This window comes from Syngnathus leptorhynchus, chromosome 15, assembly GCF_054491065.1.
Source record: "Syngnathus leptorhynchus isolate UIUO chromosome 15, UIUO_Slep, whole genome shotgun sequence".
Classification (NCBI taxonomy): domain Eukaryota; kingdom Metazoa; phylum Chordata; class Actinopteri; order Syngnathiformes; family Syngnathidae; genus Syngnathus; species Syngnathus leptorhynchus.
The window spans coordinates 2,957,967-2,974,302 of record NC_141209.1 but is presented as its reverse complement, the minus strand read 5'-3'; the positions used below and the strand labels follow the sequence as shown (position 1 = coordinate 2,974,302).

The 16,336-nt window shown below is 43.3% G+C and overlaps 2 protein-coding genes across 5 annotated transcripts in view; one reads left to right on the top strand and one right to left on the bottom strand.

The window, feature by feature from the left end:
- The window catches only part of LOC147045124 (heparan-sulfate 6-O-sulfotransferase 1-A-like), a 33,447-nt gene extending 19,647 nt beyond the window's left edge, over window positions 1-13,800 (top strand). Inside the window, exons 2-4 of one of the 2 annotated variants that reach the window (XM_085932138.1) lie at window positions 9,994-10,216; window positions 10,325-10,573; window positions 10,649-13,800. In XM_085932138.1, the coding sequence (XP_085788264.1) occupies window positions 9,994-10,216; window positions 10,325-10,573; window positions 10,649-10,960 (784 nt within the window). In that variant the 3' untranslated portion in view covers window positions 10,961-13,800. Of the gene's footprint in view, window positions 1-9,990; window positions 10,217-10,324; window positions 10,574-10,648 lie in introns of both variants that reach the window. The other variant, XM_085932137.1, reaches the window with a different exon arrangement.
- uggt1 (UDP-glucose glycoprotein glucosyltransferase 1) overlaps window positions 1-15,981 on the bottom strand; it is an 83,007-nt gene extending 67,026 nt beyond the window's left edge. For all 3 annotated transcript variants that reach the window (XM_085932130.1, XM_085932135.1, XM_085932132.1), the window contains exons 1-2: window positions 15,487-15,981; window positions 1,793-1,952 (exon numbers count right to left, since the gene is read on the bottom strand). The gene's annotated coding sequence lies outside the window, so the exon portion shown is untranslated. The remainder of the gene's footprint in view (window positions 1-1,792; window positions 1,953-15,486) is intronic.
- Between the last annotated feature and the right edge of the window lie 355 nt (window positions 15,982-16,336).

Below are 16,336 nucleotides of genomic sequence, written 5' to 3'. Positions count from 1 at the left end.
CCGGTCAGAAAAAAGAAAAAAAAAGTTTGCTCTGCTACTCGCAGATTGTAAATGCGCACATTTTTCTAATTTCCTCCGTTAAGCCGCTTCCTCCAACCATCCATCCTCATCCTGTCCTCGCATCCTGTTTTTCCTCCACCGTCTCCTACATCAGACTAAAAAATGTGCAAAAGCGCTCAAGCCTCCGCTGGGGACTCCGTTACGGTGTGTGTTTGCTTTGCTCGCCATATGGAGGAGCCTCATTTGCGTGGCGGCGTATTGTTCCCCCGGCGCTCGCTCCGTTGTGAGCTTCAGCCGCAATATCGTCAGTGGCCAGCTTATCTCTGGCTTCCCCGGCCCTTCATCCGCAAACCTTTTTTTTTTCCCCCCTCACAGCATACAGAAATATCGAAGGATGAAAGAGCCACTTTGACATTCTTCGACTTCATTAAACACGCTAACGCCAAGGGAAGCTCCTCTCGCTCGATCCCATTTCTGGATTTGTCGGAGCTTCGCACACGCTTCCCTGGACTTGTTTCCTTCGTCTAGGCGCATTCATTTAATTACATATCAGCCTCCGCCCACGCCGCCTTTGATAGCTTCCGAGGAGACAAAATCTGCTATTGTTAGTCTCGTAGAGACAAGACATTTCACTTAATGTATTCACTCCCTTCAGTTGCGGTTCCAAAGTCCTTTAAGGCCTCAATCTGTTGGTTTAACACCAACATCAAATGCTGTACAGAAGAGATCTTAAGACCATAATGTTCTTTTACAAAATGACTTCGATATATTTATGATTTCACATTAACCTGTGTCTAGAAAGTAGAAAAGTGTTAGCTTAATTTGTCTTGGCCTAAAGAAAACTTTTATGCCTTTTTTGTTTTTAAAAGCCAAACAAGTCCACAGTTTGCCAATGGAAGCAGATGGCAAATGCGCTCGATGCCAATTCCGGGTTCCCGCTTTTAGATCCTTTCCGCTTTTGAATTGCGAAGTAATGCCGTTCCAGTTGGAGGGGTCCTCCGCCTCAATGACGACATGTTGATAATAGTTGGCGTTTTTTTTTTGGGTTTTTTTTATCCCGTTGGGGTGCATCTACAAGAAGCACAGCTGTTGCTATTCTGCATTCCCGCCCTAATACTGTAAACCGTCTTCCACATCATCCGCAAGAACTTAAATCTGTGCTAGATACTGTTTAGGCATGTTTTTACAACATTACTGACTATTTGAACTCATCCAAACACATTTACAAGCATGTGATACATTGAGAGAGCAATTGGTAAGACAAATCATACAGTGTTTGAGTGTACATCTGTGTTTAGAGCAAACATCCCATTTTTATTCCGAATGACAAACTTACCTCACAATATACATCAATAATCATGCCCATAAATGTACATTATAAAACAAGTGTCAAGTAATTTTTAGCGCAAACTACTGTTGGCTTACTTCCTGTTTTAAGTCTTATTCTTTCAATTGTAAACAGTGTTAAACAGTTAAATTGCACAGAAATTCAAAATAGAGATTCACATATTCAGAAATAATTTTTTTTTATTTTTAACCTCAGATTGAAGGAATTTTGGATATGTACATTTATTTATTTATGTATTTATGTATTTATTTATTTATTTATTTATTTATTTATTTATTTGTTTATTCATACCAATGTATTCTATTGGGTTTCAGTTATTTGCAAATTTTCACTATGGCGATGGAACAAATAAAACAAGCAAGTCATGACGGTAGCCATGCGAGTGCGCCAATCACGCGACTCCAATTTACGCTTCTTGTTCTCATAACCGTTTTGTGAACTCACCATTCAGAGCGGCGCCAAGGCCCAACCGCAAGATGACGAGCAGAACGTTGGCAAGTTGTTTCTTGCCGGTCGTCGGGGAACGTCGGCCGGGCCAACAGCTGCTGCCACTCGGCATTCCTCCGCGTGTCATCCGGGATTAGCGAGCGCGGGGAGACGATGCCTGGGATGGGCACGCATACAAAGAGCGGAACACATGTTTTTAAAGGCACACACACACATGGAGGGTGGGAGCTGATGCTCCGTGGAGGCCAGATGTCACGAGCCTTACAATCGAGGGATGCCCTCTTCGAAGATGTTGCGGAAAATCAAAGTGTCATATCAAAGAGCGACCGGCGTCACAATCTCAAAGTTGTGTGGCGAGGCCAAGAAGGCTTTTCAATTCTTATAGCCGTCATACGTAATGGTACGAGAGACAGGAAGGCGGGATCATATACGATCCTCGCACCAAGCGAGGCCGGGATTTTTTTTCCTAAGTGTCTTTTGATCAAATGCAAACATCACATCCCTTAAGTGAATCCCTTTCTTGTCCTCAACCAAAGAGGGAGACCACCGCCAAACTCTCCTCTTCCCCAGGTGGTTCCATCTCTCTCTCATGTTTTATTTTTTTAAACATAGTATTTTCAGATCTGTGTAGAATTCAAAGTAGGCTTTTAAATCTGCAAGCGTTGTAGGGAATGTGCACCTGGCAGATGGTGCCCAGGCTCTGCTAGTTTTTCTTCTTTTGCTCTGTGTTGGGTTTTTTTTTTCCCATCCTCCTCCCACTTCACAAGCCAGTGACAAAATGCTGCCGCTCGGCGCTTCGTTTTTGCTGCGTGCGTTTGTTCTGCCCCGTCACAGATGCGCTCTGAAATCGTGTCCGTCACACTGGACTTAATCCCGAGGTTAGCAGCTGCCAATTGGGAGCGCGCGTTAGTTTGCATGCGAGCGAGAGCTATTAGTATTATTATTAGTAAGCTAACTGTATTGAACGTGAAGCATAAACTGCAAATATGTGGGGTCTGCAGCCAGGAACTCAGAGAATGGAGGTGTCTTGAAGGGCTTTTCAGACAATGTGCTTCTTTCAGCAGCACTCGTATGCACGCAACACGGACCCATTGTTGTGCCCCCACCCTTCAATTCTTGTCGTGCCTGGTGCACAATATTTAGATGTCAGTATTTCCCCATTTCTCGTTCCTCATCTTTATATTTCTGCTTTTAATTGTTCCGGAAAATGCTTCGACATGGTGCAGCTGCCTAATGAAGCGGAGGATGTTGTCTTCATGCTTTGCTTCCCTGGAACTTTCTTTGCTGGTGCCGTCCCCCACCTTCTCTGAAAGCAGTGCTCATTAGCCCCTTGGCCTTGTCTTAAAGTCCCTGTGAAGTGAAAGTGGATATCTCGCAAATTTGACACACCATAGAGAACTGGGTGTAATTAACCATTGGCAAGCACTGTATATACGAAGCATCAAAATCGTGTCGCTGATTGCGTGACAGCGTGCTAGCATCTTTTTTTTAATCTTCTCACTAGCCCTAAAAATGTCCTCTCAAAGGCTTCATAACTCGACGACAGGCACTATATCAATCTGCTAGCTCGCAAGCTAACAGGCTCGTCGCAACGGATATCCAATAGCTATCTCGCGAGCTAAGCGCATTTCAATGCTCTGTCTTCACAATCTAAATAGTTCTCAGTCTTTGGACAAACTTCAAACTTGTATTTATAAATATATCTATGGATTCACTCTACAGGCTACATGGTTGGCGCAGTCCTTCCAACAAGCCAGAAGCCTAAATTGGACTTGGAAGCTCTGCTTAGCCCACACACTATCCATACACATAGACATAAAACAACCCCCCGCCAACCCCCCTTCACCCACTTCTGCCTGGCTTCACACTTTTGCCTCAGTTCTTAAAGAGCCAATTGTCCTCCTCCCTTCCGATTCCCTAGGGTGAATTTGTGGTTGGTGGGTTGGTCAGTGGAAATGGTCGCCGCAGGGACGGGGATCAGTGACATGCTGCCACATTCCTTTTCCCTTTCTAACGAGAATGCTACAGACAGAAGAGTGTACATTATAGCTTGCGCCAGCATATTACACGTTTGAGCTTTGCCTTCGGGATTCATGTATCATTCCCTGGCGAGTGTCAGAAAAATTGCCTGAAAATGATCACAAAAAACGATTCAATGGGGAAAAATGATATAAAAGCTACAAATATTAGAAAACGTACTTTTATAATGATACCGTGACACTGTGAAATGCGCATGCTATTTGGACTGTAGTGTCTAAATTGTCTCGCTAACTTTGTGGCATCTCTGGGCTGGCGATGAAAACATAATAGAGTGGAATAACAATAACAAAGAAACACAGTGTTTCCGTTATTGTGCTGACAGTTAAATGTCACAACGTCTTTGCTTGCTTTTGTGGCACTTTATCTTTTTCCTCCTTCCATTTCTTTTACTTTACAAGGATACCCTGCCACAGACAAGAATCCTCATATGACTCCACTTTGTTTGTTTGGCCATGTTGCTGGGGATCTGTCAAGACTGCCGCTTATCTCTCCGTGAAAAGAAATTGTCACGCAAAGTGCTACATTGTGTCTCCGAGAACACAATGCAAATTTTCTGTTAGCTTCCCAATGGGATTTTACATAGCTTGTTAGCATTAGCACTGGCAATGTTTCAAACACAAAACATGAATTTAATGGGGAAGCTAAGTCCAAATATTTTCTTGAAATATGTTCTCGGCGCTCCCACTAGTCCAAATATTTAATTAGAATTAGTATAATGTTTGTGGAATAAGAATTAAGCATAAAAATCAATCTCAGGGCGGCCATTTTGTCTTGTACTGGTACTTACTGTCGACTGAAACTGACGCCACAGTCGCTAAGGGTTCAGGTTACGACCGTTGTTTTTTTTTTTTTTTTTTTTTACAATAAACAAATGTTTGACTGTTACCTACCTTATCAGTCTAATTTCACACTCTGTCCTGCAGTTACCCAAACACACATTGCACACACGTTGTTGCCTGCAGTCTAGTATGCGCCGACTGATTTGCGGGGGTAAATGGGTGTCGCACATTTTAATCTTAGCCAGAGGACAAGAGGGTGTGTGTGTGCGCTCCTCCTTTGCACGAGCACCCACCCCGGTCTCCTCCTCATTAGCCCCCTTTTTACCCAGAATTTAATGGCCCCCCCGAGCTCTGGATAGCCACCCTTCCTACTTGCTGCTTATTTTCAGCTCATTATCTCCTCCTCTTCTCAGCTAAAAGTGAGCTTTGAGGACCTGGCAGTAAGTGACATCATCACAGTGGAAGATGAGGTCATACTCTGCAGGTGCATCCATTGCTTGACCTTTAAACTCACAGATGTATTTACACCGTGCCCATTTGATAAACGTGTCCACGATGTGTGCTCAAAGCAGTTACTTCTCAAAGTTGGTCGGCATACTGCCTATTTGTTGCCAATGTTGCTCCTCCATAAAACAATGAATGAAGTTATGATCTTGGGCTTCCCGCCACTTCTCAAAGGCAAGCTTAGCGCACAATGGTCGTTATTATTTATCGTCTGCTGGCTTCAAACCAAGGATGAAGCCCCAAACACTTGGGCAACAATGCTTCTTTTTCCCCCAATTTTTCCTCAGATCGAAATCACAAATAAAACTAGAATTAGCAATTTCTGGAGAAATTGCGTGTGAAGGCGAAGACACTTCACACTATTGTTATTACGGGACTCGAACTCACAACGTTGAGGGCGGAAGTCTGATGCTCTACCTGCTGATTAAATGAAATACAAATGGTAAATTAATTATGATGATGATGTTGAATAAAATAAATTATTAAAATCATGTGTTAAAATTAAATGAATAAAGAAAAAATAACGGCCATGCGAGATTCGAACCCACTCGAGAAAATCGTTCGTGTTGAATGTGCCATTCTCTACTTACTGAGTAAACAGTGATGTACTATTGAAGCGGTGGAATGATGCTAAATCATGAGAAATAAAATGATTAAATGAAATAAAAATGGTAAATTAATTATGATGATGATGTTGAATGAAATAAATTATTAAAATGATGTTTTAAAATTAAATAAATAAATGAATAAATAAAAAATAACGACCAAGTGAGATTCGAACCCACTCGGGAAAATGGCTCGTGTTGAATGTGCCATTGAGAATGAATGGGGGATTTTAAGGAACACATTTGTTAATTACGCAAAAATGGTAAATGTTATGAACAAAAAAAATGGTAGTAAACATGCCGTGAATTTTTGGAACGTGTGAAAGTTGGAATGGGGTGAATCGGTTAAAGCATGTGGGAGTAGTTAGGTGTCAAAAAAGTGGGAGGAATAAGTTGTTTAATAAAAAAATAATTTTAAAAAAGCAAAATGTTAGAGTAGAAATGATGACTGTGTTTAAATGATTCATATTGGTAATTATATAAACATTTTGAGGGGCTCAATTATTCATGGATTTTTTGCTTTTCAGGTTACGACCTGATCCCTAACTCCGTGTTTACTGTGTTTCAAAATTCTTTCCCAAATGTAATGTCCCACCCCACAACTGGGTTGTTGCCAGTCGAATTACATGCGCCAACAAGCCTGAGCACATTCCAGTCGGGGATGGAGAGGGAGGTCAGTCCCTTGTACCCTTTAACATTTCCTCGGATTCTGTCTGAGAATCCGACTCTGTCGAGATTTTCATAATGGAAAGAAAATTCCAACATCTGTACTGCAAAAGCTTCACATCGCCTAGGGCCTTCCGTTTCGTCTCCGCTTTCCTTTTCACACTCGTCTGTATGTTTAAGAAAAAAATTCTCTGAAGTGAGCGAGTTGTCGGAGCCTGCAGGCTGCCATCGATCGACTCGGAGGCGGAGAGAGAGTCGGAGCGCTACACGGGAGGAAGAAAAGATGACCCTGGAGCTTGTCTGAGGCGGAGGTGTCTATTTCTGTCTGTTTCAGTGGCTCATTATTGGACAGCAGACTACATTTATTCATATAAGTTGTTATCACCCTACTCGGTCGCTCGGGGCATTAATGTCGTATTAAATTGGGCATTATACAATTTCAGTTATTTATTTTATATAGCTCAAAGAAAAGCTCATTGTTATTTCAAATCGAGAGGAGAGAGGAACCCTGTTAGCTCGTTAGCTAGCTAGCAACTAGCGCCTCGTTTAATGTACAGTGATTTTTTTTAAATTGTTCCAATTTGGCAGAGTTGTTGACAATGCTCTTCCCTTTGGTGTGCCAAATTCAAAAGTCATTTAATTTCACTTTGTGGGGACTTTGGCTTTGTGTGCGTGAATATTGTTGACATAGCAATGAGTCATTTTACGGTTGAAAGAAAAAAAGATGTCGACGTGTCTGTGAAGCCACTGTTCGCAATCAAGTCCAGACGTGTTGTTTCTCACTCTCTTTTCAAAACACACATAGTCACGCATGCACAAACACAGGGGTGATATCATCTGTACTTGCAGCCACCACATTCCATAAGGCTATTCCCGGGAAGCTAAGGGGAGTGAGCGGGCAGGGCAGTCTGTGGGCTTTCCCCCAACACGTCATTTTAAAAACAAGTCCATTTAATCGTCTTTATCAGTAGGTAAATTGTAAATTATTTGCGGCAACATTATAGACCAAAACGTACTCCGCATTTTTTTTAATTATTATTTTCTAACCCGCCGTACCCGTGATTGCGTCCTCCAGTGCATGAAATTATGTACAGCGTTGCCGTTAGCCTCCCCCGGCAACACTCACGACCTTTATGGAGATGTTTCCAGTGACCCTGGCAGCTGCATTTTCGGCCGGCTATGGACTCCTGAAGGCAAATGGCTCCCAGGTGAGCAATCCACTTAGATTCTTTTCAGTTTCCACGCATACTGTATCCAAGCGGCCTCCAAAAAAAAAAAATATATCATACTTATAGGGTCCTAATCCGGACTTATAGACAAGCGGTCATGGCCTAGCATGTAGCCTATGTCTATTATTTTCACTCTGCTACTACGATTCAAGCCTACGTTCGTAGGCTCGAGTCTTTTCAGCCGGTGCGAACAAAAGACCCAAAAAAGAAGGGACAAGGAATAAGTGGGCCAGAGTAGTAGAGTGGCTCAGACAATAGCCGCATCGCACTCGTCCGTGCCAAACACCTACTTTATTACCGGCGCGCTGCGCAACACTAGCACTCTGAGGGAAAAAAAAAAGGAGATGAATCAATACTGTTAAGTGTCGGCGGATTTGCTTCACACCTCGCACATGCATGTACACATTTATGCCAGAAAAAAAAAAAAAAAGTCACATGAATGACGCCCGAGATGTGGCGCAACAAGTCGTATAATTATATGAATTATCATTGTATGAATTGTCTTATTGTTGTGACAGCTGTTTGGAACTTATTATGTCTACGAGAGGGGTGGGGGGGGGGCAAACGCAGATCACGAGATCCGGAAATATTCTCTCCAATTTTCCATACGGCATCTCGCAAAATAGTGGATCTAATGTTACGTCTCGTGAGTGTATATTACATAAGAGCATTAAGCAGCTGCTCAATGACTCACCCCGACCGTGACAACGAGTCAGATGTCGTATTGAGACCAGCTAATGTTTTTATTGCGCATGATAACCCTCGTCACCTGCAGGCCCGAGCCAACTGATGAGTGAGTGAGTGAGTGAGTGAGTGAGTGAGTGAGTGAGTGAGTGAGTGAGTGAGTGAGTGAGTGAGTGAGTGAGTGAGTGAGTGAGTGAGAACAAGTGAGTCCAATCATGTGTGTGTGTGTGTTTTATTTATTTGTGCCTGCTAATACGCTCCTGCCTTCATTATAGCCGCAGCCATAACTTTGACAAATCACTTGGGCTCTGGGCCCTCGTTGCTTTCACACTATTAGAAAGAAAAAAAACTAATTGAAATTCGCATCCGGCCCCTCAATTTACCCCCCCCATCTCCCCTGCTAACCTTCCTCCTCTTCTTTGCCAAATCGTGCCAGGTTCTGCAGGGGTATGCAGGCAGAGAATGGGAAGGGAAATGTCATCGCTGATTTAATGGGCGTAGTCACGCACACGCACGTGCACGAGGTGCACTCTGGGGAGCGTCAGGAATGGTGATAATGTCATCACAGGAATCTCGCCAATGCGCCCAGCTCCCGTTTTGATCGTGCCTCCCTCCACTCAGTGCCTTTTTTCCCCCCCTTCATTAGAGAAAAGGACAAGATTGATGGCATTTGGAGTTTTGATCTTGCTCTTGTTGAGTCATTCTGCCACTCGAGTGCGTTTTGTTCCTCCTCACTGGATTTAGGGTTCACTCATTATAGTCTGTGAGAACTTTTTATTTTGCCGCCTATTTTGTTGTCTGGGATCTCCCCGATTTCGTTTTTTTTTTTTTAGCGTGGCGCTTTGGTGTCTAGTCGATGATGACTGTGTTTCTAAAAAAAAAAAAAAAAAAAAAATCAAAGCTGTACTGATGGATGCATGCAAACGGAAAGAGTGTGTGTTCAAAGATTAATCCATACACACACACACACACACACACACACACACTAATGAGGACGTGTTGATTGATGAGACTGCAGTAATTAGGTAAAGTTTGAAGGCATGGCAAGGTATCCGCTGTGGTGGGAGGGTCTCTTCCTGAGGCGTGTGATGTGCATTAATCAACAATAACAACAAAAATCTAACAAAAAAACGAATGGACACAAATAAAACCACACACGCTGAAAAAAAAAAGTGGGATGCAGCATGAGTCATCTCTCTGTGGGGCAGTCCAAATGCTTTTACCACCAAAAATGCAGTGAAATATGATTGCACCAGCATTTTTCATTTCTTTTGTCTCTCTCTTTTTTTTTTTTGCTTTGTGACCTTAAGACAGAGCAGCCGCCTCTCCAATGTTGTTTTCCTGTCTGCTGCTCACATTTGTTAAAAGCATCATCATCATCCAGCCTCTTTTTTTTTTTTTTTTTTAATCACGTTGAAGCATCCCAGAGCTTGTTGTGCAGCAAACGCCGCCACAACTCGGCCAAAAGCAGCACTGCACTCAATCTTATTATCATATCGCCACTTGCTCCCCCCCCCCCCCCCCGTGCGAGCAAAGTCATTAATTTAAATAGCGTCCTCTTGTTTTGACTCTCTCTTAAACGCGGCCGTTAGCTTATTGATTAACCTTTTTGTCACGCGCAATTTTCAGTGCAATTTGCTCACCTCTCGCTCTCACCCTCTCTCCCTTGTCGCCCCCCTTTCCTCCAGCAGGAAGTTCTATTACATCACGCTGCTGAGGGACCCGGTGTCGCGCTACCTCAGCGAGTGGCGTCACGTGCAGCGGGGGGCCACGTGGAAGACCTCGTTGCACATGTGCGACGGACGCACGCCCACGCCCGAGGAGCTGCCCTCCTGCTACGAGGGTGCCGACTGGTCGGGCTGCACCCTGCAGCAGTTCATGGACTGTCCCTACAACCTGGCCAACAACAGACAGGTGAACTTGACACTACGCCCAGGGCGATTTACTCAAGCCAGATATATGACGTCTATATCCGTCAATGGGAGTGAACGAGTTCATTTGTAACGACTTGCCATCCGGCAGGTGCGCATGTTGGCCGACCTGAGTCTGGTGGGTTGCTACAACATGTCCACCGTGCCAGAGAAGAAGCGGGCGCAGCTCCTCCTGGAGTCGGCCAAGAAGAACCTTCGAGACATGGCCTTCTTCGGGCTGACGGAGTACCAGAGGAAAACGCAGTTCCTGTTCGAGCGCACCTTCAGACTGCGCTTCATCCGACCCTTCATGCAGTACAACAGCACTCGCGCCGCCGGGGTGGACCTGGACAACGCTACGGTTTGTACTTTCCGAATTTCATTTTGCTGAATATCACAATCCCGATCTAAATTTCCCATCATCTCGCTGCCGCAGGTGCAGCGCATCGAAGAGCTGAACGAGCTGGACATGGAGCTGTACGACTACGCCCGGGACCTGTTCCAGCAGCGCTACCAGTACACACGGCAGCAGGAGCGCCGGCTCCAGCGCATCAAGAATCACATGAGCCACCAAGGGCTCGGCCTGGGCCTCAGTCTGTGGCCCTCGGCCCGACGCCGCCCCCCCAATAGAGGAGAGGAGCGGGACGACGTCGTCGACGAGGAAGAGGGCGGCCGGACGGAGGAGGCGGCCGGGGGCAACCGGCTCCCCACCGAGGACTACATGAGCCAAATCATCAACCGCTGGTAGCAAACTGAAGCACCGCTCCTCAGACTGCTCATTTCAAGTGAACATTTAAAAAAATAAATAAATTTAAAGGCAGAGTCGGGCTGCGCCGTTGCTATGGCGACCAGAGACTGGCTGGCTGGGGTTTGCCCAATTATTAGCGCTCGCCTGGTAACCCCCCCCCCCCCCCCTCGTCGAGTTCCTCCACATCTCCTGCCATCGTTGGCAATCGAGGGGTATTTTTGAACGCGCTGACATGCAACTTTCTCTTCCTCAAACGTGTGAATTCATTGGACGGGATGGCGAGGGATCCGTCTAATTCCTGGACAGTGTCCTCTAAAGCCACAACGCTCATCACCCTTAGGATCCTTTTAGCTCATCGTGCCCCCATTTTTTTCCCCCTGTGTGGGTTTATGCTTTTTCAAAAGCAGAATTGTAATAACACTGAGACCAACATGGCTGCCTGATTTTGTTTGGTTTTTTTTAACGACAGAACGCTGGTCCAAAATCTAAGCTGAAAACTTTTCGGAAAGCCGTTGGAGCAGATCTTCGCTATCCTTGACAATCCAGCCAACTAGTAGAATGACCGTACTAATGGGTCAAAAGTGAAACATTAGTTATTCTACTAGTGCGCCGTTGTACTACTTGTGTCCAAAAAAAAGTCACACAAAGCTTATTTACTATCTAAGACACGGTTGTTCTACTAGAGGGCCGAATTGTTCTACTGGATATGGAATAAATGCTCAGAGGGCTTTCCATACGCCGCTTCTGTTTCGGAGGTGGGGTTTGTTTTGTTTTAGTTAGCGTCCGAGCTGTCGTGTCCAGCGGAGCGTAGCCTTGCCTCGCGTCGGCGTTGAGGGAGCTCTTTCTCTCTCGCTTTCTCTCTGTGTGCTTTCACCTGCAAACTCCTGACAGCCAATTAGCATGGCTCACGCCGGTCGGGGGCAAGCTGTCAAAGTCACAGCAAAGGCCTTAAACTGCAGACACGAGGAGGAAAGAAGCGGTCACCATGGCGGCCGGAGCCTTTAATTTAGCGCCTGGCATTTTTCTGTTTTTATGTTTCCTATTTCTTCTACGTTTTTCTCTGCAGGCCAAAAGGTGGTTCATTAGCTCTTTGACAGTTTTTAACGTAAGGGGCCGCAGTGCCTCCATGTTGCAGGGAACCTGCGGTGCGTGGGCCTTTCGCGGACCCTCGCTGAGCTCCCGATCTGCCAAAAGAAAGGAAGCCACTCCTCATCTAGCTCAGTCATTCCCAATCTTAACTGAATCAAGCCACAAAGTCGATTTGCCGTACACCACCAAACATTACTATAAAAAGTATTTGGTGTTCTTCTGCGTATTTGTAATACACTACTCATGGATTTGCCTATTTGGTGATTTATACAACGTCCATTATTTGCTTTTAAAATGGCACGTTCTATAAAAGATGTTTCTCTGTTCGCCTGCGCTCTGGCGCCATCTTGTGAGCGTTACAGAAAGAGCACAAAGATACGTGAGCAGCTTTTCGGGAAATAGTAAATTGGTACCCCCGACCCAAAAAACAAAACTGAAAAACTAAATCACAGGTATGGCACTAAACAAACACTACATTATTTGTAGTAAATTGTATATTATTTTGCTGCCATTCGAGTGAAATGAATCATTTCCCGTGGCACAGTGGTTGGGAATCACTGCGCTAGCTTCCCACCCTTTGTTGCTACATTACAATTGCCAGTTAACATTTGAAAGTCATTTTTCTTGACTCCTTCTGGCGTGGATGCGTTGTGTGCGTGTGTGTTGTATGTGCGTGTAAATAATATGTACATTACGCCTTCTGCTGTGTATGCCTTTGTAAATGGTGTGCTTGACTGAATGAGCGACGACTTTCATGACTAATAATAACTTTTTTGTTGTTTAATCGGTGGTCAACCTCGCTGCCATAGCGACCAATCCTCCACTCACACGTCCCCTGTCAGGTGATTGTACTGCTATAATACTTATTTATATCATTATTTAGATTTAGTAAATCTGCCCCCCAGTTTGCATGCGTTCACTCGGAGAAAATGACAGGGTTGGATTTTGACGGCATTATTGAGGTATTGATTACTATTTTTGCACGTTTTTCCCCAATACAAAAAATAGAGCCTCAACAATTTAGAGTAACTTTTTTATGATTAATTATTTTGGGTTATGGAGAAAAAAAAAAATCACTGGATAAACTGAAATGAAAGTAACAGATTGAATTCTGCGCCTGAAAATAATGTCATGTTGATTTTAACCAGAAGTAACATTATAACTAGATGTTGCAAATTCAATCCATCATTTACATATTTCTGACTAACCCTAATGAGAGGATTCCTATTACATCCAATACAAGCTGTCAAAATCCAACCTCGGCATCAAGTGTTGAGGCGTGACGACCAATAAGAGGGCAAAAGGGAGACGCGAATGTATGATTGACGAGCCGTCGTCACACTGAATGAACATGGAAAAAAAAAATTAATCTTGTTTTTGTTATGTTTTCATTTTTATGTCCCATGAAAGATTTTTTTTTTTATTGTACAAAATATACAATGGTCATTTGTATCGCCATTGTATAATTGTTTAATCTGATGCCAAAATTGCAAAATTAATTTCACTCAAATGATTCCAGAATGATGTCTTAACAAGTTTCCATGGTGACAGCAAAACAAATATAAGTGTTGTTAACCTGTTTGTTTTTTGTTTTTTATGTGGAGATGATTTCAAAGCGAGTGATTGAGACTTGGTTCAAATTGGCAGTTTGTCTCAGGCTCTTCCTGTACGCATCTTGATTCTGGCTCTGGTTCCTCTGATTGCAACCATGAATCATCAAGCCACCGATTAAAATATTTCATTTTTACAGACTTGATTGTGTCGTACTTGCAATTTTTCCATTCACTTCTTGAGTCCACTTTTTTTTTTTACTTTCGAATCACTGTCCATCTAAAGCCAATACAAATAACAAATGCAGATTTTTGGTGCTAGTTTGAGCTTTAAAAAACATCGTCGGTTGTTTCCTTCCATTTTACTTTGGCAAATGCTCATCAGCGTTCTAAAAAGCTGCTTAGACTTAACGATGAGTGCGAACCTGAGCGTTTTATAAGTAAATATCCTTGACTTATGAACAGATGTTTGGGGAATGTGCGACACTATTGGCTCGAGGAGTTGTCACTTGTATGATTAATAACTACCCAAATGTGTCATGTCGCCAGGATGACTTTTAAATTGGAAAATGTCAAAATGAGGTTGCTTTTTCTTGTCTTTTCTCTCCCTTAATATAAAATTTAATGAAAACTGCAGAGGAAGTTATTTGGAATTAGTTATGAAAATAATCTGTGCACACAAGCTCATTATAACTGAATGAGTTAGCTACCAGTGACGAGAAGTTCAAACAAAAGGGAAGAATACCTTGCCAGATATGAAAAGAGCACCACAAACGTGATGAAGTCCGCCAAACCCAATTTGTGTATTCAGTTTCTTCTTGAAATTAAGAATAATTTGACCCTTTGTCCATTTAGATTCAAACAATGCTACACTAAAAAAAAAAAAAAAAAAACTATGTAAAATTTTCCCAACGTAGGGAAAGGGGTTTATTGATAAACGGAATCAGGTATCAGCTAAACTAGATGGCTAGCAAGATAACGAGATTTGTGGTTAAAGCTGACTTTTCTCATTAAACAAAAAAAAAAAAAACATTGGCTTGTATTATTCCTACCCAACACTGATGTTTACATGTCTTCGGTAAAAACTTCAGAGAATTATTTATTTGTCGTCGGGACTTATAGTCATTATATTTGTTTCCTGCTGCACTTGATTTACTTCCAACTGTACAATATAGCATGATTTGCATGAAGGAACATCTCATTTTCTTTATGTACGTACGTGATCATTTAAATGCGACGGATGACGCAAAAGGCATTTTCATTCAATCACTTCACATCAGCGCTCTCGTATGTTAGTCATATATGATTAGAATATATATGTGGCAGATTTTGACAGTTGTGGAGCAAGTGCACAGCTGATATCATGCAGATGGAAAAGCTTTTAACACACATACAGAGAGAGTTGTAATATTCATAAGGAGTGTTCCGCTTCCCGTGTGGCATACTTGGACTGATTTGCTGCTGATATCACATTCACGACATTTGTGTGTGTGAGATGGCTGGTGCTGTTTCTTCCGCCCCATTTTTCCCACAAATGTTCAATGGCAGCTTGTTAAATCTTGCATAAGGCGGGAACGAGAGAAAACGGGAAATTGGGAAAAGCAACCCGACCCAATTAGGACTCTGTGTCTGACTCATTCTCTTTTTCACTCTGTTTTTGCTTTGCTTAGTTTTAGTGGAGCAAGACAGTAGTTTGTTGTTCTTTCAAAATCTTTAAATGAGATGAAACAGGACTAATTTTCCACTCTGTATGTGTGAAGTACTTCAAATCAGCGGTCCTCGAACTTTTTGGCGCCACGGACCGGTTACGTGTCAGAAATATTTGAGCAGACCGGCCTTTATAACAAATATAACAAACAAATATAAACCACATAAAATAAAACTTACCTTTACGTTGAATTAGTGGAAGCTTGTTTCTCAAAAATCGTCACCAATAGTCAAAGGTTTCTGCCCCTTAGCAATAAGGTTAGCCACGAAGATCGATGCTCTCAGTGGACTCACATTTGTTGATGTGGTTGTGGTGGCCTTCAGTAATTGTTTCTGTCCTTCTTATTCACGTTTTTTCTTGAAGAAAATTCCAAAGGTTTGTCTTTGAATGCTTGGTTTCCATGAGCCAAAGCAGTTTTTTGAAGGCTTCATCGTCTCGTTAGCTAGCCTGACGCCACAGTGAGCTTGACGTGTCAGTCACCTGTGGCGATAAATCCATATTTCAAGTAGGACTCCAGAAATTTTCTTTTAAACGCAGCTTTCCTTTTCGTAGAAGTCGTAGTTTCTTCTTTTTTCGTCTCCTCATTGGTTTTTTTCCCTTTTCCGAAGAAACTTTCCGAAAATCAGCTTCTTGCTAATTTTTGCTAACTTCGCGGGCTCGACAGCGGTGACGTCACTTGACCGGGACGAGCGTCAAGAGACACAGATGCACCGACGGATGTAATTAGGAGAGACTCGCCAAATGTTTTATATCTTCAAAATAAAATCGTACTAATTTTTGCTAGCTTTACGGGCTCGACTGGGGGAAACATGCGAGCGTGTTGACCTGAATTAATTGATCGTTAATAAAAAATTTTAAAAAAATCCTGTGCAGCTTGGCGGCCCGGTACCAAGTGACACACGGACCGGTACCAGTCCGCAGCCCGGTGGTTGGGGGCCTCTACTTCAAATGACACGTCCTTGAGTTTGACCCTGGTGAGAAGCTTCGCCTTTGGCTATTGCACACCCACGCCCACGCACTTGATGCGTT